This window comes from Cavia porcellus, unplaced genomic scaffold, assembly GCF_034190915.1.
Source record: "Cavia porcellus strain 051 isolate PalLab524CR breed Dunkin Hartley unplaced genomic scaffold, mCavPor4.1 scaffold_24, whole genome shotgun sequence".
NCBI classification, from domain to species: domain Eukaryota; kingdom Metazoa; phylum Chordata; class Mammalia; order Rodentia; family Caviidae; genus Cavia; species Cavia porcellus.
In genome coordinates this window covers 31,260,264-31,283,442 of record NW_026947507.1, presented here as the reverse complement: position 1 = coordinate 31,283,442, position 23,179 = coordinate 31,260,264, and the positions used below count along the sequence as shown (strand labels likewise).

General features: G+C 38.8%; 1 protein-coding gene across 14 annotated transcripts in view; it reads right to left on the bottom strand.

The window, feature by feature from the left end:
* Positions 1 to 23,179, bottom strand: part of Marchf1 (membrane associated ring-CH-type finger 1) — a 687,536-nt gene that overhangs the window by 2,327 nt on the left and 662,030 nt on the right. For 13 of the 14 annotated variants that reach the window (XM_063234805.1, XM_063234809.1, XM_063234812.1 and 10 more), the window contains one exon: positions 13,579 to 13,726. In XM_063234805.1, the coding sequence (XP_063090875.1) occupies positions 13,579 to 13,726 (148 nt within the window). Of the gene's footprint in view, positions 1 to 7; positions 13,420 to 13,578; positions 13,727 to 23,179 lie in introns of those variants that run through there. The other variant, XM_063234813.1, reaches the window with a different exon arrangement.

Sequence of the window (23,179 nt, the reverse complement as noted above, 5' to 3'; positions counted from 1 at the left end):
AAAATAAAAAGAGAACGTTATCAACAAGATGTTAATGGATTTGGTAGTTTTCTTTTTTCAATAGTTCCCTTCAAAAGAACATACCTGCCAAATCATATTGTTAAAAAATATATTGTTAATGACTCGGAAGATTTATAACTGTCAGCCTAATTCCTTTCAACTGTTATAAACATATTGTTAAAACTGAGGAAATTTTCTCAACTATCACTTCAGTGATCTCTCCTAGCATCAGTTACTTGCTGTAATTATGAAATACCATATTGGATTTTGAATACTCCAGCACTTACTCCTTTTAACTAAGTTTTTGTCTTTTTATCGGTACCAGGGATCGAACTCACGACTGCCTGCTTCCAAGGCAGGTGCTTATGCCGCTGAGCTAAATCCCCAGCCCCTTTAACTAAGTTTTTAAGAAAGAATAATGAACATATTGATGGCAAGGGTCAGAATTTGTTTTTGTTTTTGTTTTTGGTACTGGGGATTAAATTTATATCCTTGCATTTGCCAAGCAAGCACTTATGCTGCTGAGCTAAATCCCCGGCAAGGGTCAGAATTTAAAATCCATTTAGCACAGAGAAGTAATGGACATGTGTGAGATCAGGAAATAAAGGGCTTAGGCAGGTGCAGGCACCAGCCCCAGTAAACTGACAGAAGCCCTGGGAAGTTAGACTGTGAGGAAAAGCTCATTCTCTAATGTCAGAAGACAGCAAAAGCATGACCACACCATTTCATGTTTGTACAAAGTCTGCATATAAACCTCTGGACTTGAATTCCTCCATAGCTTCCTCCCTTGGGGCCCCTCAGCTGGAGAGAGCTTTTCTGTTTTTTCTAATAAACTACACCCAGTTCCCTGCTGCTGTGTTCTTGGGCTTCGTTCTTCATGATCTGCAGGACAGGAACATGGAGGAAGGAGAAAATTGGTGACATATGTGTGGGCTTCTGTAGACAGACCTCCCAACCCTCATTCCACCTGAGAAAAACAACGAGAAGGAAAACTGCTGTGTCTTCCTTACCAAACAGAATTACTGGATATAGACATGAAAAGATTGGAGTATTTTAACCATTCATTTCTTAAATCTTATATTTTACCGCCATGATCCATCACTTTCCTAGACATCTATATTTTCCTTTAATTTCTTTTGCTGGGGAAAAAAAGCTTCCTTTTACCGAAAAGCAGTTTTAAAAATTACCTTACAGGAGTTCTGTAACTACAAAGCCCACTCACAGCAAATGTGAAATACATGATCAAAGTCAATTTTTCCAACACCAAGGTCGTGTAAGTTACATAATTGCTTAATGAGAAAAGTTGTCAAGCATATGGTTCAGGATAGCATAGTAGGAAGGGCTAGAAACCACAGGATGTAAGAAAATATGCTTCTTTATATTCAAATATTTCAAAGAAAAAGACACTATGGTAACTACTATTAAGTTGGGTTATTTGGTGGTGAAGCACTAGGTTGCTGAAAGTGTCATGCATTAACCTGTACTGTTATGTTGTTATGCCCCCTTTTATCTCAACCTCTCCCTTATTCATTAAAAAATTATTTAATTTTTAAAATTTCTTTTTTAAACTAAGGGGAAAAAATAAAAAAACTAGCAGGATATATTATAGTATCTTTTTTGATTTCCTATCAACTTGAAGTCCTGTAATACCCCTGTTATCTTGTTTTGACTGATTAGACTCTATTCTGCTCTGTATGAAAGTATCAAGTATCAGAGTATAGGCAACTACTTTGAGGGCAATAAGATTCACTATGATGCCCATTCTGGTTTGACTATTATCCTCTTTTGAGGTTCTGTAAGATTTACAAAGTTTAGGTTTTATTGGTCTTATTCTCTACTGTTTTGTTTAACTTTATAATACCTAAAGAGGTAGACAATTCTTCTTAAGGATGCAAGAGTCATTATGGTAACCATTGTTGATAACCTTGTACTGTATACTCTGTTTTTACATCATGTGCTATGTCTATCCTTGGTTTTGACTGACAGCTTTGTTTTGTCATGCTTGATTTTATTTTCTTACAAAAAAAAAGTAATAAGATCTAAGGGAGCAATAAAGCCCAAAGTGTGTAAATTTTGTTGTAATAAAGAGAGGGAAAGAAAAGTGCCCTGAAGGATACAACAGCAAGGGTGTTTAGGTGTGTTACATAGAAGACCATATTAATATTTTGGATTGGATTACTGAACACAACTGTTTGCAGTCTCACTGTTTGAATGTTTGCTTTGTGTGCTTTGATCCTGTGACCTGAAACACCGTTTCTAAGATGATAGCGAGTGGTCTATTGACTGGTGATAGCTTACTGTAGTTCTGAATTACTTGTACCCTTACACTGTTTTGTTTGTTCTGCTTTTTTTCTCTTTTTCCTTTTAAATAAAATAAAATTAATAAAAAAAGAATCTATGCTTCTGTGTTGGACTTTTATTGTAACAGTGAACAGTTATAAAAATATATTATGTCTTATAATAGTGCTATTTCCTTTATGGTCCTTTGTACGTGCATGTATAGAGGTGTATTATTGGGAATCAAGCCAGCACACTCTACCACTGAGCTATTATCCTTAGCTCCTGTTTTTGTTTTCTTATTCTGAGAGAAGTTCTTGTTAGGTTGCCCACATTGGATTTGAACTTGGGATCCTGCTCTCATCAGCATCCCAAAACGTTAGAATTACAGGCATGTACCATGGTACCAATCTCCTGCTTTATGTTTTGAAAAGCAAAGAAGATACTGTGTCTCCATCATGACAAAGTACTTTATTTCTAAGATAAACAAGGAGAACCAGGGCACCATATCTATTTCTGATCTCACAAACTGAAACATTGTCTATTGGCAAGAAGAATATAGAACTTTTAATTTTAGAAAGTTTAAAGTCCACAGTGGACTGCATTGGATCTTTGGCAGTATTTTGTTAGTCATATGCTAATATTCCCATAGTTCCTTTCACCTACAGATATCTTTGATTCTAATGATGGCGATTTTTAACAATGGAAGTATGTTGCCCAGGTTTGATTTCTTTGTTCACATAAATTTGCATATTTAGTGTGTATTGACAGCAGGTATCTATCTAGTGACAACACTGTACTCTTACCCGATGTTCTAGAACCCTGCAGAAAGAGCTTCATTGAAGGACAAAAAAAAAAAAAGATAATTACAGAAATTATGGCACATAAATGCTTTATATTTATTCACAAATTTAGCAACTAACTTTATTACAGAAAGTAAAATAAATGCCTTAAAATAATGATTTTTGGGCAATGAGCATAACCTTTTAAAATTTCTAGCCTAGAGATTTTAGCTCAGGTGAGGTGCTTGCACAGCATGTGTGAGACCCTGGATTCAATTCCCAGCAAAGCAAAAACAAAAAAAATTTTGTCTTACTTTCACAGCTCCAGCTTTCTTTCTAAAGATTTGGGTTATGTAATCTATACTTGAAACATAATGTACATTTATTTATTTTGGAATAATTTATTGTTCTATATATATTTAAAGAGACTCAGTTTCTTCATGAAAAAGTTCATAAAATATATTATTTTAAAAAATCAAGTGGATGTAATAAACATTGCTCACATCTTAATTTTTCTGGTATTTCAGCAAAGAAAATGAAATAAAAATACACAGCTCAAAGACCTTTAAAGACTTAGTTCAAGTTTTGATCTCCTTGTTCCTTTTTTGCTATTGGTATTTAATTCCCAAATTGAGACCATTACTCAATGATCTTGACCTTGCAATCTTTGATAGTTTTGGAATTTGATTCATGTTTTGCATAGAAAGAAGTTCACCTGCTATCTATTTTAAAATGCTTTAAATCCAAGTTTTGTGAATAATTTTATGAGGAATTTGAATAATCTGGAATGTATAATTTTAGTATTCATAGATAAGTGGTGGCACACATATATAAATGGCTGGATAATATATATGTTCTCACTGAAAGCAGAGTAGCATGGCAAAAGATAAATTCCTTTTCGTGCAGAGTCTTCATATTTGGAATGCAAAAGACTTTTCTAGTTTTCATTGCACAGAGAGAAGCAGCCATTAGCACACTGACTCATTGCAGGCTGCAGACTCTGAGCCTGCTGATTGTGTTCTTTAAGGGGATCTGGTACTGTCTGAAGAGATTGTACATCGTCAGACATGAGTTAGGAGGGCTGCCATTGACTCTTAGTAAACAGAGGTCAGGGTTACTGCTGAACATTGTCCTGTTCTTCCAACAAAGGTGTCAGGCTTGATTTGGACATGACTTTCCCATTGTCCAACCTGTGTACCAGCAGTGGCTTTGTTCTCAATGAAGGCCCAGCTCAGCACCAAAGTTGCTCTCCGCAAACACAGGATATCATAAAAGGGATAAAACAGAGCATGGACTCTTCCAAGCATCAGGATATCTGAAGACACTGGACAGCTCAAGGACTTTACTCACTAAGGCACAAGACATTTAGAAAAATTTGACCACTGATGATTCCTAAGGTCTTCCCTATCTAATGTCCCTTGCCTTCTTTCAAGTTATAGTTGTGGTTTATTTAAATGTTCCCCCAAAGCCTCATTCAGGCTTGGAGGTTACTGAATCTAGCATTTGTGATTGGTTCATTGTCTAGCGCTCAGATTAGTAATGTGACTGTTTCACCTTCCCAGGGGTGGAGCCAGTGTAACCACGGGAAGAAGGCGGGTCTTTCTTCTTTGCTTTCGCTTTCATTTATGCTGTTTGCAGTGGCCGTGAATGGCTGCCTTGCCATGTCATGCTGCCTGGGAGCCAACTTAGTATGGACTGAAACCTTTAAAAACTGTAAGAAATAAACCTTCCTTCCCTAAATTTGCGCATCAAGTATTTTGTCTCAGCAATGTGTAAAAAGTAACTAAGACACCATATAGAGAAGCCTGCCTGCCTTTGTTTCCTGCAGATGGCCTCTTCGGCCCTCTGTCTGCCTGCATTCAAGTATGAAATTGAACGCCTTGTTGCTTTCACATATGCCTGTTGAGTGATCTCTGCCTGGCATGGTTCCTTACCAAAGGATTATTCTAAAATGTCAGTAGTGCTGAGGATGAGAATCCCTGTTGTAGAAGACACACAGGTTTGTTTAATAGGAAGTTAACAGGGAGGATTCAGTATACAAATAAGACATACTGGAGTTCTCCAAATGTTGAAGGATTACTTTTTCAGGGAGGCGGGGGGCTCTGAGCAGTAATTTGTATGTATTTAAAAAACTCAACCACAGACAACCTGGTGATGAAATGTGCTTTATCTTCCATTTTCAGGGAAATCGTCATGAATCACATCCACCTTTTTATTTGCTAAATCAAAACTATCATGAAATGCCTAGAGATTTGCTATTTCTGAACCTTGCTCATGATTCTTTTTTTCTGGATTTTGCTTCCCTGTTTCTGATTACTGCTCTGCCCTCCTCCAAAACAAGAAACCCAAGTCAGAAGCAATTGCTTGCTGGGAATTAATTTTCTCAGTGTTTCAGTTTGATATCATTTCTTTCCTTGTGGCATGAATTCACTTTTTAGCGTAAATATTTTATCTTTGCCATGCTACGATTTTGACAGGCCAAACCTGGATAGTCTGTTTTCTATGATACCTTGTTCAGCAGGTATTTTAAGAATGAGTGAAAGCTTTACAGCTGCTCTTGTCAGTGAAGCTCTGATTTTGTTGGACAATCTGAAAAAAGTTTTACTTATTTCCTATCTTTCTTTCCTGTAATAGTGACTAAAATCCATAATGTAGTGAAAAAAAATGAGCCAGGAACAATGAGCTGCCAATTTTCTTTGTCCTGCCTTAAGAGAATCAATCTATCTTTCCTTTCTAAGGTAACTGTGAATTGATTGCTTCTGCTCAGCGCATCCTTCAGCAATACATCCTTGGGACGGCCAAGCTCCCCCTGAGCCCCTGGACTGAGTTTAGGGTTAAATATCATCTAATCTCACATACAGAAGCCATTTGGATCCAAACTCATTGGACAGGTGGTCATCTTCAAGAGACAGCCTATTGTTTCCCTTTCTTTAAACTAAATGGTTTTTTTCCTATGAAAGAGATGATTATTGACTAATTGTACAATTTTTACCTTGGAAAACTCACTATACACATATTGTGGGAGAAGACCCTCAAATGGTGCTAAATGGGTATTTCAAGAATGTTTTCATTGGTAAGCTATACTTGCCTCCTTTTATTGAGACTTAACAAATTGTCTTCTTACTCAATTTTGTGCAGTGCTCAGTTTCTACACTATCTTCTCCAAAAATGAGAGAATGTGTATGATAAGGAAAGAGGAGAACTGGGAAGGGGAGAAACAAAGTTTCATTTTTTGCAGATATTAGTATAATCCAAAGAATTCTTTGTTTTCACCAATATGGTTTGAAGCTGCAGGCTGTACTTGGAAAGGCTCTGAGCATTTGGCCAGTTTGGAAGAAGAGTTTGGAAAATACAGCTTCCGTGAATTCAGTCATCCACTCTTATCGCTGAAATAAAGGACTCATCTCTCCTGCTGCTTTTGTTCTTGGACTCTTTCTGTAGGTTTAGCAATAAACTCTGTCCACCTCTCCTTCTGGAGCATTTCTTGGAAATTCTTGAACAGGAATTGCAGGAAAAAATATTCTGCCTACCATTATTATCTGAAGAAATGTGGATTTTGTTTTTCTTTTTTTTTTAAGTCTTTTTTTGTTTTGTTTTGTTTTTGGTTCTGCAGATTGAACTCATGACCTCACCCTTACCAGGCAAAGAGCTTGAGCCACTGAGCTAAATCCCCGGCCCTGATTTTGTTCTTCTTAATAAATTTAATTTTTTGTTTGCATTCCATAACATCATGCTAAGGCAATGAGTTCTCAAACAGCCTTAATATATGATTATTAAATAAATTCCCCCAGGCCTTGTTTTTATAATTGAATTTATGTGATGTGGTATTTGAATACACTCTGTCAAAGCAGTCAGTGTTCTTTCCAGGACAGATTTAAGGTTGTCAGTACATTTTGCCTTGAATGTGATTTTCAAAATTTTACTAATTAGAGGAATCAGAGTGCTACATTACACAAAATGCTTGAAGGTATAATGCTGCTGGAACCACAATTTGTAAGGAATGTTTATTTAAAGAGCAAGCGAAAGCACTGTAGACAAAGAAATAGACATGAACATCAAGGCTCGTCCTACATGCTGAGGTTTCCAGCTGTGTGACATTATTCTAGAAAGCAAATGGAAGAAGCTGGGGTGTCAGGGTGAAAGTAGCTGTCACAAAAAAATTTGAAGAAAAATATAAAAATGGATGAAAACTAAAGTTCATAAACTACTTTTAACATAAGAAACCCCTTCATTTTCCTCATCTTGCTATCTATTGGATTTGAACCAAGAGACAAATATTAGGGATGTTCAAGGGAAGGTGTCTGTTTCAGATCAGATTACATCTATAAACAGCACCACTGCAACCCAGGGGCATCATCTCCTTTATGGTTACTATTTTGCCATCCTTAACTCTCACCCCTTCCTTCTTAGCTAAGAAATTCCCTAAACCCAAAATAATCCAGGACTTTATTCAATTTCTTTGCAACCAAAGCCAACAGGATTTCCCTTATTGTGGTTGATGACTTCTCAGTGGTAGTTTTTCTGCACGAATTCCTGGTTCATTATACAGCAGAGGCTCATTGGTACATCACTTAAAGTGGAAGTAAATAATACCTCCTGATAGGGTTCTTAGGGGATTAATTAACTTTGCCTGACATCTAGATCATGCTATGTAGATGTAAATGGTTACTATATTATGCTCTGAATGATTTAAATGCTACAGTCTTTGGCGGATGAAGCTATGGATTAACAGCAGAGCTTTCACTCCATGGGGCCTGAAAGTGTCCCTTCTTGACTCCTGGGAATGAAACTCTGCAAAGTCTAGGAGGGCAGAAGTCCAGTTAGCTGCTGGGCAGGGCTCTAGCACTTAGGAAGCACTGTGCATCCACTGTGTGTGTCTCTGGGCATCCCTTGTAGTTATCATTCCCTTCTTCAGGAGAAAACCTCAGAAATCCTACCAGAAATAAACTAAATGGTTCTTGAATGCTTAAGGAGCAAATGTGTATGCTGTGTCTGATAGGAAACTTTTATGCCAAGCTTTTCAGATGACGACGGCTTATGAACTGATGCATATCCATTTGCTCCTTTTTGACTCATCTACTTTCCAGCAATATTGTGTCTCAGAAAATGTATTTCTGTTGCAAGTCAATCAAGGCCCCATTTTTCTCCCCTGGAGCTGCACTGGCTAGGTATCTGGAATATTTCACTTTTCTGCTTTACTCTTAAGGTCAAATTGAGTGAACCTCGTAGTCCCAGGTGGGTTTTGTTAATTAGCTGGAGATCTGGCAAATTGTTTATTTTCTCATATTTAAACTATGATTTATAATGTCTCTCCATGTTTTAAACTTGATTTCTCAGTTTTCTGCGTATTGTATGTAGCAGATTGTGGAACTGGAGACTCCCGGAGTGTGTCTTTTAAAATCACCAAATAGCAGAGGAGACCCTGAAAGGGCAGGGTATATTTAGAAAAAGTATCTCACTGTTAAGTTGGGACGTTTTGGGCTAAGGTTATGCTGTTATTAAATGTGTTTGTAGAAGGAAGCACATATGTCAGGCAGTTTTCTCCTGGTTGCCTCTCTGCATTTGGATAAATTATTAAGTAACAATAGCAAAACTTGAATCTATCTTTCCCTTTATTTTATCATAATTTGTACAGTCAGTAAGCATGTATGATATATGTGTGTTGTTTATCTAAATGCTCACATATATTATGATGCAAGGTCAGGTTCATGATATCTGAAAAATGAATCATACAAAAGAATCTTTAGAGGACTCCAAGTCCAGCTCTTCTGGTTTTACAAATAAGAAAATGAGCTTCAGAGAATGTAATTGCTTCACTCATCATAACCAGTGACCAAGGAAGAACTAAGACTCTGGCCTTTTGACAATTCACTCAACCTAGTGTTTATTATACTTGTGTTGTTATTATATGTGGGCTGAAGTCAACCACAGCTATTCAGATTGTGTGAGCCTCTCCTAACCAAGTGCTTTCTGAATAATGAGGGACAGTGCCTGCCCTGGAGGAGCTAGAGCCTCACAAGAGAGTCAGTCAAGAAAACAAAATCAGGTTGTTATTGTACTCCCTTATGATGCATATATTTAAATAATTCTGGGACAACATTGGTATCTGCACCTACATTTTCTTTAGTATAGATTCAGCATCTGTAATCTGAAATCCACAATAAAAGATGCTGTAAAGTCTGAGTGCTGATATGTCACCATAGTGGGAAACTCCAGCTCATTTTTTAGCTCATTTGATGGGTTGTAGATGACATTCAGACTAAAATTACTTGTAGACTATGTATATAAGTGTATTTCACATTTAGATTTGGGTCTTACCCCAAGACATCTCATTATGTACATGCAAATATTCAAAAGTAAAAAAAAATTCTGTGCATAAGGAATATGCTACAAATTGTTGCTTTCTTAGTTTGTATTTTTGTGTTTTGAATTTAAAACATGAATAGTGTAATGGATCACTCTTCCAGAATCAGTAAAGATAGGGCAGGTGGAAAAATTGTGCAAATTCAAGCAATAAGAGTAATTTAGAGTGTTAAAATCTCAAATGCCATGTATTTCACTGCATGTATTTTATCATCAGGAAATAGAGACCAGAGTGACAGACATATCTAGCACCATGCATATTTAATCTTGCATATTTTAAAGCACACGAAGATTTTTTTCTGCATTGTCATTACAGTTCAAAAGGTTTTACTGTTTCATATGCAGTCTCAATTCAGGTTGAAAAGGACAATTTGTTCCTCTTCAAATATTTCTGAAGGTTTTCTAGATAGATTTGAAATATGTAGCTGTTAAAGGATGAAGTTTTTCCCCCAAATTTTAAAAGTAAATCAAGGATCAGCACTCCGAGTCCCAGTGCCAGAGAAGGTTAAAACAATCATAGAGATGCCCACATTCCTTTTAATGCATAATTGGGAAGTAAGATCTCAAGTGCAATTTGAGCATAAATTCAGACAAAACCTTTTATAAAAGCCACTGCGGTTTCCATGTGTACTAGGAACTGTCCCCTGGTTTCACTCCTGTAGGAATAACCATAAACTCCACATCTTGACAGACATCTTGTTTGCTAATTCAAAAGTTTTGAACACCAAAGATAAAAATGATTCCATTTTCAGCTGCCTTTAAGAAACTGAAAATAATTCATAACATAAAAGCTGACTTTTGACTATTAGTTAAGATTTTATTGGGAAATCTGACTACCTTGAAGGACGATCTATTGGGAGACTGGGTCAGAAATTCTGTACTCACACAGAACTGAGAAAGAAATAAATATTTCAAGTAAAGGAAAATACAAGGTGGAAAATCATGGGTGCAAAGCATTCATGCTTCACTATTTCTTCTACCAAGTTGACTAAGCTACTTGCAACTCCAAGACACAGCCAGTCAGGGACACAGTGGTGATCTATACAGACACAGCGCAACCTGCTGTGAGCAAGTGAGGGGAGAGACAGAATTCAGTGAGCAACATCAGTGTAGTGAGTCTCACGACAGAGCTGAGAGTCTCACCGTGACTTCTAACATGCTTCATCACATAGAGGGAATTAAGTCTGAATTTCTAGGGATAGAGCTCAGGCTTTGTATAGTATTATGGAATCTCTGCAACAATATTGATAATCAGGCAATACTAATATGCAAGCAAAGTGGAGTGTCCCCATGGAGGAGGATGCAGGATGCTGTGGAAATGCACAGTATTAGACAGTGGCTCTCAAACCTTGGCAGGCGTCAGAATTGTCTCTAGACTTCAAAGCACAAAACGCTCTTCTGCACCTCAGGACTCTTGTGATAGGTCCAGGGGAATGCAAGGTTAGAATGTATATCTTTATGCACATCCACAAACACCTAGTGGATGCTAATGTTGGTCGTGGGCTGATAAGAACCACTGTGATAGCAGTAATTATCCTAGATTGTGGAGCTGAAGTAGGATTCCCAGAGTGGGTGCTATTACCTGCCGACAGTGACTCAGAGCCAGGGAGGCGGTGAGGCCAGGTGAGTGTCTGTGTATGTGCTGGTGGTGGGCAAGAGAAGACAAGAGGAAACGCCTTACATAAAAGGAAGGCTGTGCGAGGGGTCTGGAAGTAGACTGGAGAGGAGCACAGTGGATGTTCAGCCTGATCACTGACAGCTGAGTTCTGGGTGGGAAGCACAACCCACCAAAGAGTTTGGGTTATAAATTGAGAATATTGGCTAAATGGAAACAGAATTTGATCCATTCACGATTTTGTAAATTTGGCGTGATTACATTACAGACCATGGCACAACTGGAGAAAGTTTAATTAAGAAGCTTTTGCAGTTTTCAAGTAAGAAAAGAACAATAGTTTGCAACTGGATTTTGGCCACTGTAAGGATATAAATGGCCAGACTCCAGGAGTGAAAGAAGTAAAACAAACAGGATTTGGTGACTGATTAACGGAGGAGAGGGGATCAGGAATGAAGGCTGGTGGTGGACCTGGCTGTTGGACGTCACTGATACCTTCCACAGTGTTCAGAGTGAGAGACAGGGCAGCTATGGCTGACACACTGAGTCGGGGCCACTGCGGGTGCCAGGCCCTGGTGAGGAGGCAGCTACCCAGGCTGGAGCACGTTATGAGCAGGAGGTAAATGTGGGAGGTTGTCAACATAGGTGGAGCAGCTAAACACAGAAGAATAAATAAGCAGGGAAACAGAACAGTGGAAGGGCCACAGAATTTGGGGATTCTGAAGAGACTTAGGTGGCCCAAGTCGAGAAGGTTATGATCACTGTAGGATAAATGATCACAGGTCACATGTCTTAGAAGTACAGCTAAATATTTATGAGGGATTTTCTTAGGAGTGTCTGATGAGGGTCGGCCTATCAATGAGATGGACTATTTCTGCCTTCACCTTTTTTTCTTCTCCTGTAGCTCCAGAAGAGGATCCCTACAGGCTAACTCAGGGTGAATCCTGGGAGAAGACAGTGGCTGTATCACCTCCAGGCAAATTCCTGGTTCTCAAATGTTGAGTTCTAATGAGTCATCCAAACTTATGAAGTGGGCATCAGGTCTGCTCTGTGTTGCCAGGAAAGCAACGGAGCCCTCCCAGTGCACTGGGTGACGTGAGGCAGGGAAGCCCCCATTTTTCTGTGCACATGTGATGCAGTGTGTATGACACACATTCTGTACCTGACTTTTACCTACATCTAGAAGAAACGTGGATTTAGAATTTAGCAACAATCACCAAAACAAAAGCAAACAACAAAGAAACAAAAATCAAAATTCTCATGGAATGTGTTTAATTGAGATGCAATACATTTTAAATTTAAGAATTTCTGGAACAGTGCATAATGCAGTTGCGAATGATGTAGTTTGATATGAATGATACAGTGCACAAATGAGTCATTACTGAATGAAAAGCAAAACATACCCCCACCTTCTGGCTTTCCATTGTTTAGACTTGGCAGGGTTTTCATGCTTTCAGAATAGGACAGAGGTCCTGCAACTCTGCCACTAGCTCTTCTCTCTCTCCCCTTCTTTAAACTACATTAACTGTCACCACAGGGCATATGGTGGGCCACACAATCCCTGGTACTCTCCCAGCCCCTCCTGCTTCTGAGATGCTAGAGGCAAGCCTTCGTAGGTGTGCCAGGCACAGGGCCAGTCTGGGTGGACCAGCCTTTTTCTGCAGATGAATCCATACAAACAGAAGCAACAAACCTTTCAAAATTCTTTATTTTTCCTCTCCTTTAACCTTATCTTTTTCCTGTGTTTAATTTCTGTTCTGGGGGCAAATAGGTCATGTAGATGCTTTTCACGACACTACAGACTTACAATGGGACCATCTGAAAAACTTCTCCTTTCAAATTCACAGTTTCTAGGCGTGTGTGGAAATACTGCTTCCTGTTTCACCAGCTGTGAGGGAAGCTAGTGGTTGACACCCATAGTGTCTGACAGGAAAGAGAACTGGGGATCTACAGAAATGAGTATTGGTGACATTTTATAGTACTGTGCTTTGTATTTTGCTTCTGTTTTAAACAATCTGCCCATTTTAAATACAAGAAGATATTCTGGAACATCTTTCTTCGCAAACTTGACATTGGCTTTACACTCAAACTGGGCGTGGCTTAAATTTGAAGCCATAGTGCTTGCCCAGTCTGTCAAACTATGTGGTACTAAGAAGTTACACCACGTTCTCTACTGGTGCGTCCTCTCTGTGCATTAAAGGAAGCAACAAGTAAGGTGAATGTAATAAAATTCCATCTTTACAACTGTTTGCCTTTTTATGTCAGGTAGAACCTGGTCCTCACTCAGCTCCTGAAAAGCCTAAGGTGGTGGTGAAGGCCATCTACGTGTTTCCTCCTGTGAAGTTTTACATGGACTTGATACGTCTCACATCTTGGCATGGACCCCTGTGACAGTCAGAGATAATCAAGAAGTGGGAAAGACTCATCTGCAAGCACTGGCTGTTGTTCAGGTATCACACATATGAGCACAGACTGGAGAAGGAGCCACCCTGTCCCCCCCATTATAACCCAAAAGAGGAGAAAAGAAGAAACACATATTCTCACCATTGTCATTGCCTTGCTTGATTTCTTCTGCTGTCCGATCTATCAATACATACAAAGACCAAACCACACAGGTAATGGCGATGACATGGAATGTGACAGAGCAGAATATTTTCCTCCTCTCGCTCGTAGTCATCTGTAGTTTTTCCCACTGCAATCAGAAATGAGTCACACAAAACTGAATCAGTAACCAGAACGTTGTACTTGGACTTTACTTCCCAGATTACAAATGGCGGGAGAGCACTGTGGTTTTGCAAGTTTAGATGACACTGTATAGTCAAGTAAATCTTTATGAAAGTTGAAAAAATAGGAAGTCATAACCTACAGACTTAAATTACAACAAAAGTGATTTCTTTTTCTGCAGAGGAATGCAATCCAGTCATTTTTGTGTTGCTAGTCTTTGTCTCATTCTGTAACACTGAGTGAGGTAGTTGTAATGTTTTAAGATTTTAGAAATTGTTTCTCTTTTCAGTTTTTGCTTACCATTTGTTACTTGGTTTTCTGTAATAATGGGTATCATCTAGTTCTCAGATTCTCACATAATGATGACACACTGTTGCACTGTTAAATACGTAAGTTTAGCAAGTGTTCGAATTGTTTGATTGATATGTGCAGAGGAGTCAACATTTTCTGTTCTTCACTCTGTTAGAAAAACATTTTAAAATCTGGGAAATGGAAGAAAATCTGTCAAAGCCTCTTTCATAGTGGCCTTGATTTGTTGCCGCAGAGAGAGCAGCAAATGTACAGAGGATCATTGTTCCCGTGCTGCACGCCCTCAGGAAGGGGAGGGCTGCCTTCTCAGAGTGGGAGAGGGAGGAAGACAGTCTGAGGATGAGAGGTTCACACAAGGCACTGTTTCCCACACTTCTAAAGGGCAGACCCCAAAATCAACTTTAATGTCTTTACAGCCACGATGTCACTTCTTTCTGTATTAGGTATTATGTCTTTATTTTTCTTTGGTCCACTGTATTTCCATAGAAAAATCAAATCTCCATGATTGTATTTGAGATGAGCAGACAGAGAATCATTTTTCATTTCTTCCTTTATCGACAGGCTAATTCTATTAGGTTGACACTGTGCCCAACTAAAAGCTTTGTTTGTTTTGTTTTGCCAGCTTTCTCATAGAGTTGAATTCTGGCTACTTTCCATCAATAAGATACCAGTAGATATACACTGAGACATTAAAGAATTGCCCTTTATTGTTTCCCTTTATGTTTTCATCATTGCCACTTGGAAGTCATAACAAACAGATCAAGTAGCAATTTTTTTTTTGCAACCTCAGAGTAAAAGACTTAGGAATTGGAACAACCTCAGCCCAGTTAGCAACAGATAATCTTCGCCTTCCTGTTGAATGTGAGGAAAAGAAAGTTTATATCATTAAGCTGTGATTTCCAAAGTCTTTGCTACTTGCAGAACAATGCAATTCCTAGTAAAAAAATTAAATAAATAAAGAGACTTTCTAGCTTCCTTCCTAGTCTGAGGGTTAGGATTCTGTAATTTGATGTTTGGAACATAATATTTAAAAGTCCAAGCTTAATGATCCAGAGAGCTTTGTGAATTTTTTAGTGTAAACAATTTTATTTATAAACATTACCCTTCCTTTCCCCTTATTGGCAAACCATCACATAACTTTCCTTCTAAAGATCTATTTGAGTTAATTAACAATTTATATATTTTCCTCTGTTCATTTTTTTCTCATTAAACAATGTCATCTTCCAAGTATAATAAGGGAAAAATTTTAATAATGTGACTAGGGAATACTTGAATATTTCATTCTAGACTTTATGTTGAATTAATATTGAATTAGAAAGATTTTAGTGTTACTCTGGCATTTACCAGAAGTCCATATCTTGTCTGTGAAAGATTGATTTTTAAAATCTTGATTCGGCACTGATTTATTGTAAGGTTTATCTAAATAACCAGTATAATTATAAAATATATTTTAGCAGTAGCATTTTGGGACTTAATAAGTACAGCTTGAATCACTTCAATATTTAGTTTGACTAAAGAAAGAAAAGGTGCAAGATGATACAAAGAGCAGATTTACAGGTTCAGACTGCCAAATGCTCCAGTGTATGAGAACACCTTCACTAACCAAATAGTCACGTCAAATAACTCTCCGTTGTGAAACTGCTTTGAAATCCCCTTAAAAATTGGACCTTCTTTTGTTTAAGAATCCATTTGATGAAATGACCTGGATCAAAACTTAATACTTAATGAGCTTCAATTAGAAGAATATCAGTGGAGCTGAAGAGCTGGATGAAATAATTTTCAGAGATTCTTTCTAATTTCAAACAATAACATTGCCAGTGCTATTTGAAGAGGAAAACTCAGTGTAAGGCGACCATGGATTACAAAGCCTTACAGGAACCCCTGAGTTCACAGGACAGCAGGCAGACAGACGTGGTGCCACAGCTCCCTCTTCCTAGGAACCGTGTTAGCGCACCTGAAGTTCCGTAGGTGGCACGGGAATCAAGAGATGTATAAACTAACTGTTCATTCATGCTGTTTTTTCAGGTTCTATGCAAAGTTCAAATACATTTTGCATGCCTTCAAAGTGAAAAACAGATGAAGGAGAGGCTAAAAGCCTTACTTTAACAAAGCTGCCATGAAAGTGCTATAATTTAATATTTGTGATGTTGAAATTCAGTAGCAGTTTGCAAAAGTTGTGATAGGAAAGTGATAATCCGTGAAAATTCACATAACATTTGGCTTTCTTGCTTAGCTTTATAAAGCGTTGTGTGATCTCATGCCGGGCGCACCAGGTGCCACCAAAGACGTCATCATTGTTACAGCTTTCCTGGGGCTGCCAGGAGACCCTCTGGGGGTTCGCGAGGTCTGTACCCCTAATCTACAACAGCATCCTGGAGCATTTATTAAACATGCAAGTTCTTGATCTCTACTTCTGAGATTACTGTGTTGGCTTTACCCACAGGGAATACAGAGAATACAAACTGTCCACCTCCTCACTGATGCAATGCACCTCCGCCAATGGAGCCACCTCACCTCTGCCTTGTCACTAGCAGAGGACCAGCGGCCCCTGCTTTTCCTCTGTAGGTCTATACCAAATATTCAGTTTTCAAATCTCTCACTTTTAAGGCGACACATCTCTCTTCGAGTGGCCACAGTGGTCACAGGAACCTGGTGGAAATGATCAGAAAGTGGCTCCTTTTCACCTCCTCAAGGGTCAAGGTAGGCGTGGACTACAGTACGCCACCCAACTTTTTCTAACTCTGCCAAGTGTCCCCTTTGACTTCCAGAAACCTTCAGGCTCTCTGCAAATCCATCTTGTCTTAAGAGAAAAACAATATTTGTGCCGTACGTTTACCACCAGTATTCTAAAGAACAGGAGGCATTGAATAGAACTCTATTATTTACTCAGAAATATCCTGCCAGATTTTTCTGAGCAGATTTCTGAATTATAGTATTAAGTGATGCAAAATTTTCCATTTGCTCTCACTAAACCAAACTTTACAACACAGTGTCAGTGTTTCTGATTTAAATTACTTGCATATGTATTCCGTCTTAAAATCTAAATCCCAAGGCACTGCCTAATGAAAATGCTTTAAAGATATTTGTGGGACGAAGGCAGTTTATTTGCACAATACTAAAATACACGCGAGAGGCAAAGGCATTTCTTTTCTCCTTGACCCTGTTCACCACATTTGTTAGCTTTCTGGCAGCATCAGGGAATGTGCAGAATGACAGAGCAAAGACCGCATTTGTTAAAAAAAATCTACAACAGAGTCTGAAATGTATTACATCACCTACACACTTTCCTAAGATACTTTGTGCTAGAAGACTCTTCCAAAGTTCTGGAAATTGCCACATTACAAAAGTTGCTAGAAGATCCATTCCTATGGAGCAGTCATTCTCAAAGAGTGTTTCCAAATGCCAGCTCAGGGACTTGTTAGAAATTCCATAATTTCTGTTCCTAGGCTAGATATTCTGAAATGCTGAGAAAAACCAGTGTTCGATTTCAGATAAAGAAAGTTTTACTTGACAAACTATGCCAGGCTCAGCCAATGCTGCAAAAAAAGGGTGCAGGATGGAGCCAGGCAAAACCAGTTTCAGATAGAGAGGGTGACACACGGACCTTATACTTACCCCCAGACACCCCTATCCACTGGAGCCGTCTTAAGTCTGATCTGCTTCTGACCCAAACCCAAACCATCCCATGTCAGGAGAAAACAAAGGGGGAACCCCGCTCTTTTAATGAATAATACTTTTTTATTTTTCTTTACAACCTCGTCTTCCACAGGGCAAATCCTTACCAGAACCCACAGGCTTTGTTCTGTTTCAGAAGCTGACTATGGTTGCTCCTCCCATTTTTTCTAGTCTTTGACAAAGAAAAAAATTTTGATTGCTGCTACACTGGGTTTTGCCTAGTTTTGTCCTAAAATTTGCAGTCCTGGAGGGAGAAAAGACCCACTGTTGTGGCAAATTTAGTAACATTTTGGGCCCCACATCAAATTTTGAATGAGAAATTCTGGTGGTAGGGCCCCTGTAATTCACATCTGAACAAAGCCCCCATGTTATTCTTCTGCATGTCATCTGCTTTAAAAAATCACAATAGCATTGAATGTGCTCAAAATAAAACTGTTTGGAGTTAGCTCACTGGTCACTAAAACAAACTCCATTTTAAGGTTACTTTTCATGTTAGTGGTTAGAGAACATGAATGCTAATTAAAATCTAATTGTACTAGTTACAATTTCAAATACATTGGGAAACAACAAAACCACAGACTCTCAGAAATAACTAATGATTTGTTAATGAATTACAAAATTCATAGATATGCCCATAATAAATAATTTCTATCCTACACATGTATTTAAGAACAGTAGAAAAACATATGACCTAGAGTAGATCTTTCATGAAACAACTACAAACTAGATAATTAGGAAACACAAAAGTCATGCTGAGATGCAGATTCAGGCAACTTTAATTGACTTGCTATTAAACAAACAGAAAATATGAAACAAACTCGTCTCTATCAGATTACAAATATCCGTGGATACAGATTCCCTGTTTTTAACTAACTATTCTATTCATGAATGAACAATCCGAGTATTCTGTAACTTCCTGGAATATCCCACTCCCAATTCTCTTCCACTTTGGATCCATGGATGATGGTCATTTAGTGTCTTTTGTGCATGGTCTCAAAGCGGAGATGAAAACGTCATGATGTTTTAGGGTAAAGCTTAAGCGATTTAGCACACCACATCCAACTTGGCTTTGGTTGGCCTTACCTTTTGGCTTACTGCATCATGTTTGTGACATCTCTGAGGGATGGAAATGAGATTTGTTGACACAGAATTAGGTCAGCTAAAGATCTCTTCCCCCACCCATCTATTTTTAAAATGAGAAATAGACTTTCTGTGAATATTGAGTCTTATATCAGAGTAATAGGTCTTGTTTTTAACTGGGAATAAAGACAAGAAGGGTAGGTGAGTGAATTACTTTGCATAGGCAGAATCTAAAAAATTGTACAAATATGATTTTTTGTTAGGAAAGAAAAATATATCATGTTGTAATAAATGACACAGGAATTTCTTATTCTTTTTGTATAATTCAAAATGTTAAGATTCATGTAGCCCACAAAACCTTGCCCTGATGACAGATTTTACAAAATGTTAAAAACTGAATAAACTGAAAGCATTCATGTGAATGACTCTTTAGTTATGTCTTCCATGAGCTGTAGGACTTAATAGCAGACTCTCTGATCCCCAAACAGAAGCAGGGATACCATCCCAGCTATTCTTGTTCTTGCAAAACTCATAAAGATATCTGAGAGTGGATACGTGAGAGAATGCTTCTTTTTCTCAAAATACAATTGATTTGGATCTGTACTCATGAGTGTGCTCATTTACCTTTCAAAAATGTTTGAAGCTGACATAAAAATACAAAGAAGGAATCATCTTACTTGATAGTATTTGCAATCCTGTTGAACTTGGAACAGCCCAAGTAACCAAAAAAGGAAGACAAATACAGCATATGATGAAAACTCAGCATTGTTGAAACGCCTTTTTCAAGATAAAGGAAAAGATGCACTTAGTTAAATCAGTCGTAGCAAAAATGTATTGATATGCTTGTCACACTGACTGACAATGTGGAGAATGTGCTCCCGAGAGTTGTGACTCAGTAACTGTGTGTTAGACACACAATGTATGGAGCTGTTTCAGAGAGAAGTGTCAACTGCCAGAGGAGAAATGTCTAAAATACAAAGGTGCCAGTAAGCTCAGAGGAGCACTGCAAAGAGCAAAAGGGAGCAGTGAGATCTGCAGCAGAAGCAGAAGATCTGGGTGCGGGTGAGGAATACATGCATGGTTAGCTCGGCTGGTCAAAAGTCACAGGTTCCAAAAGGCACTGGAGCTAATGACTGAGAATTCAGACTCTAGGGTTAACACACCTGGAAAGGGAGCCTTGGGTGCCTTGGGGTAAGTAGATACCTTTGCATCACTTTGTTTTCCTTATTGGTAGAATCAGGTACCAATAACGTCTCTTCTATAGGATTGTTAGAATTATAGAAGACATTATACATAGCATGCAGTGAGCTGGGAAGGAAATCAAGGCTCCCTAACTAGTTTATGAAGCACAGTTTCCTGATACTAGGCTCAAAGTGGACTTTAAGAAACTTTATTAGCTAAGATAATGCACTACTAAAATTCTGTTAGTTAGTGGAAAGAAACTGAGTGCTTGTGTTGTTTGATCTGTTTTGCATTAATGTGCCTGTGTCTTGTAATCTGAGCAATTGCTTTGAAGATGACAACATACAATATAGTGACTATTGTCAATTTCTTATCATCTTGTTTTGAAATTCTATAACGTTTTTATTTTTGTTTGCTTTTAATAATCTTAAAATAAAAATATTATTCTTTGGGTTCCTTTAAAATTAACAAACTCACTTTGCCTTAGTCTCTATTATTATCTTTGGTTTATATCCAGCCTGCTTCATTCATTTCCATCACCTGCTTGGTGCTGTAAGACACTTGCGGGGAGGTCTGAAAATGGCGGCGAGCTAGGGGATCGAGCGAAGAATCTCTCCAGAGAATTCAAACTCAAAGCTAAAAAAAAAAGACAGCATGGAGAGGACCAGACAAATCGATAGCGATTCTTATTAACCAAGACAGTATAGCTGGAGGATTTAAAGTCGTGCTGAGACCGGAGGCTGCAAATCCCGCGCCCTTAAATCAACGAACAGACTCGTGGACCCAGCACGAAAAGCTGAGTTGCTTTTGGGGACTGCGGAAACTGAGACCCAGATCGAGACTCCAGGTGGCAGCCAGTTCTGCACCGCTGCACCAGAGCAGATGTACAGAACTCTGGCGTTTCGAATCTAAACGGTGCACAGAAATCTGACCAGTCAGCGCTGAGCCGCGAGGTGGGGAAAAGTGGACGGCTTGGTGTGCGGCGGTCCCGGAGTGGGGACTTGCACCGGACTCTGGTGAGTACAGAAAACCCCGCAGTTGCTGGGTTTGACCAGAGAACAGCTGGCCCGCCACCACGGGGAAATCAATAACACAGAATCTGGTGCAGACATATTAGCCTGGTGGCAGAAACCGCAGCTTGGTGACATCACCAGATCCCCCTGTAGGGAGGGCTGGTGGAAGACATCTTGAGTCCTGGCAGAGTCTGATTGCTTGCTGGCTTCAGCTCCGCACGGAGAACTTAGTGGGAGCCATCTTGGTTTTGGGCAGATCTGCTTTTCTGGTTCTCCTATCACAGAGAGGTTTGGAAGAGAATGGCTGGGACCTGGGCAGAATCCTGTGCCATTACCCAGCTGCTTCTGATTCAGGGAGAACTGGGAAGAGCTACTGGGGCTAGACTAGGCCTCTGCTTGGGGCCCAATGGGCGGATGCAGAATGGTCACAACTCAGTGACAACCAGAAAGTACAGCCTAATTTATGAACTAACTGACACAGAGGCTAGAGACTAGACTGTACCGCCCCTGCATCCCAGCCTACCCCAGATAACAGCAAATTGGGGAGGACAGCAAAAACTCAAGCCAGCACGCTTCTGAAAGGCCCTAAGCAATTCGGAGAGGGCCAGAGAACTCCAGAACAGTCTGAAAGAAACCAGAAACATGACAAGAGATAAAAATAAAAAAAAATCTCCAGCTGTTCAACAGGAGAAATTAAACCCAAGAGAACTAAACACTGAAGAGAACAAACACAGTAACCATCCATTGCTTGACACAGCATCAGCCGAAATTAAAAAGTATTTACATGATCTCATAGAGGAATTTAAAGATGTACTCCTGATCCAAGTGAAGCAAGATATAAAGAGATTAATTAAAGAAATGACAAGCCCCGCCCAAGAGAACACAGATGGAAGAACTGAGGAAATCAGAAAAGAAAGAGAAGCATCTGAAGAAGAATTTAAACATAACTTAGAATACATGAAACAGATCCAAAGAGAATATCAGGAAACTAAAAACTCCATTGAATATTGGCAAAATGCCTTGACAGAAACTAAAGACAACCTTCTGAAACTTGAAGAGAGATTTAGGGCTTATGAACGTGAAAGAAAAAGCCTCTTAAAAATAACAAGGAACCAGAAAGAAGCAATTCTAAAACTGGAAGATGATAAAAAGATGCATAACCTAAGAATAAAGAATGTGAGTGAGAAAGCAGGAACATCCAAAAATGAAATACAAAAAATATTCACAGAGATATTAAAGCAAAATTTCCCACGTATAGCAAAAAGAAATGATATCCAGATAAAAGAAGCATACAGAACGCCAGCTACCTACAACCAAAACAGATCTACGCCTAGGCATATAATAATCGAGATCCCAGAAATCCACCAAAAAAAACAGAATATTAAAAGCAGCCAGAGAAAAGATGCAGGTTACCTATAACGGGAAATCTATCAAAATAACAGCAGACTTATCAACACAAACTCTTAAGTCAAGAAGGGAGTGGGGAGAAATATTCCAAGCCCTGAAGGAAAAAAATATGCAACCTAAGTTCATATATCCGTCAAAACTCTCTCTAAAAATTAATGAAGAAATAAGATACTTTCAAGACAAGGAGGAACTGTGGGAGTTCGTGGCCACCAATCCAACCCTACAGAGAGCGCTGAAGGACATTACAGAGAAAGAGAGGAAGAGATATCAGGATTACAGCTACAGTGGCAGAGAGGCCTCAGTGTACGGGGCAGACCATGGAATGAGGGAATAAGGTGGACAAATTATAGCAGAAAAGTGGAGTAGCAGACATGAGGCAGAGACGGTAAGCTAGTCTTTGGTAGAGACAGCTCTGAAACTATATTTAAAAAAAAAGCAGAGGTCATTGCTAATGGTGTATAACGATTTAAAAGACACAGTAGTCCTAGTGCCATATTTAGATTGAATTAAATTTGTTCTGGTCTGTCCACTCATATCAGATTTGAGGACACAGACCTCTAGAACCAAAAATAGCAGGTTATACCATGGTAACTATCCTTACTTTCCTATTGACTTAAGCTGAAATCCTGTATTACTTACATTGTCTTACTATGACTGATCTTAATTGTATCTGAATCATAAGACTATTGGTTGGCCTTGACTGATCCTATTTGAAATCCGTATGCGTGTTAGAATCAACCCTAAAAGTAGAGGAA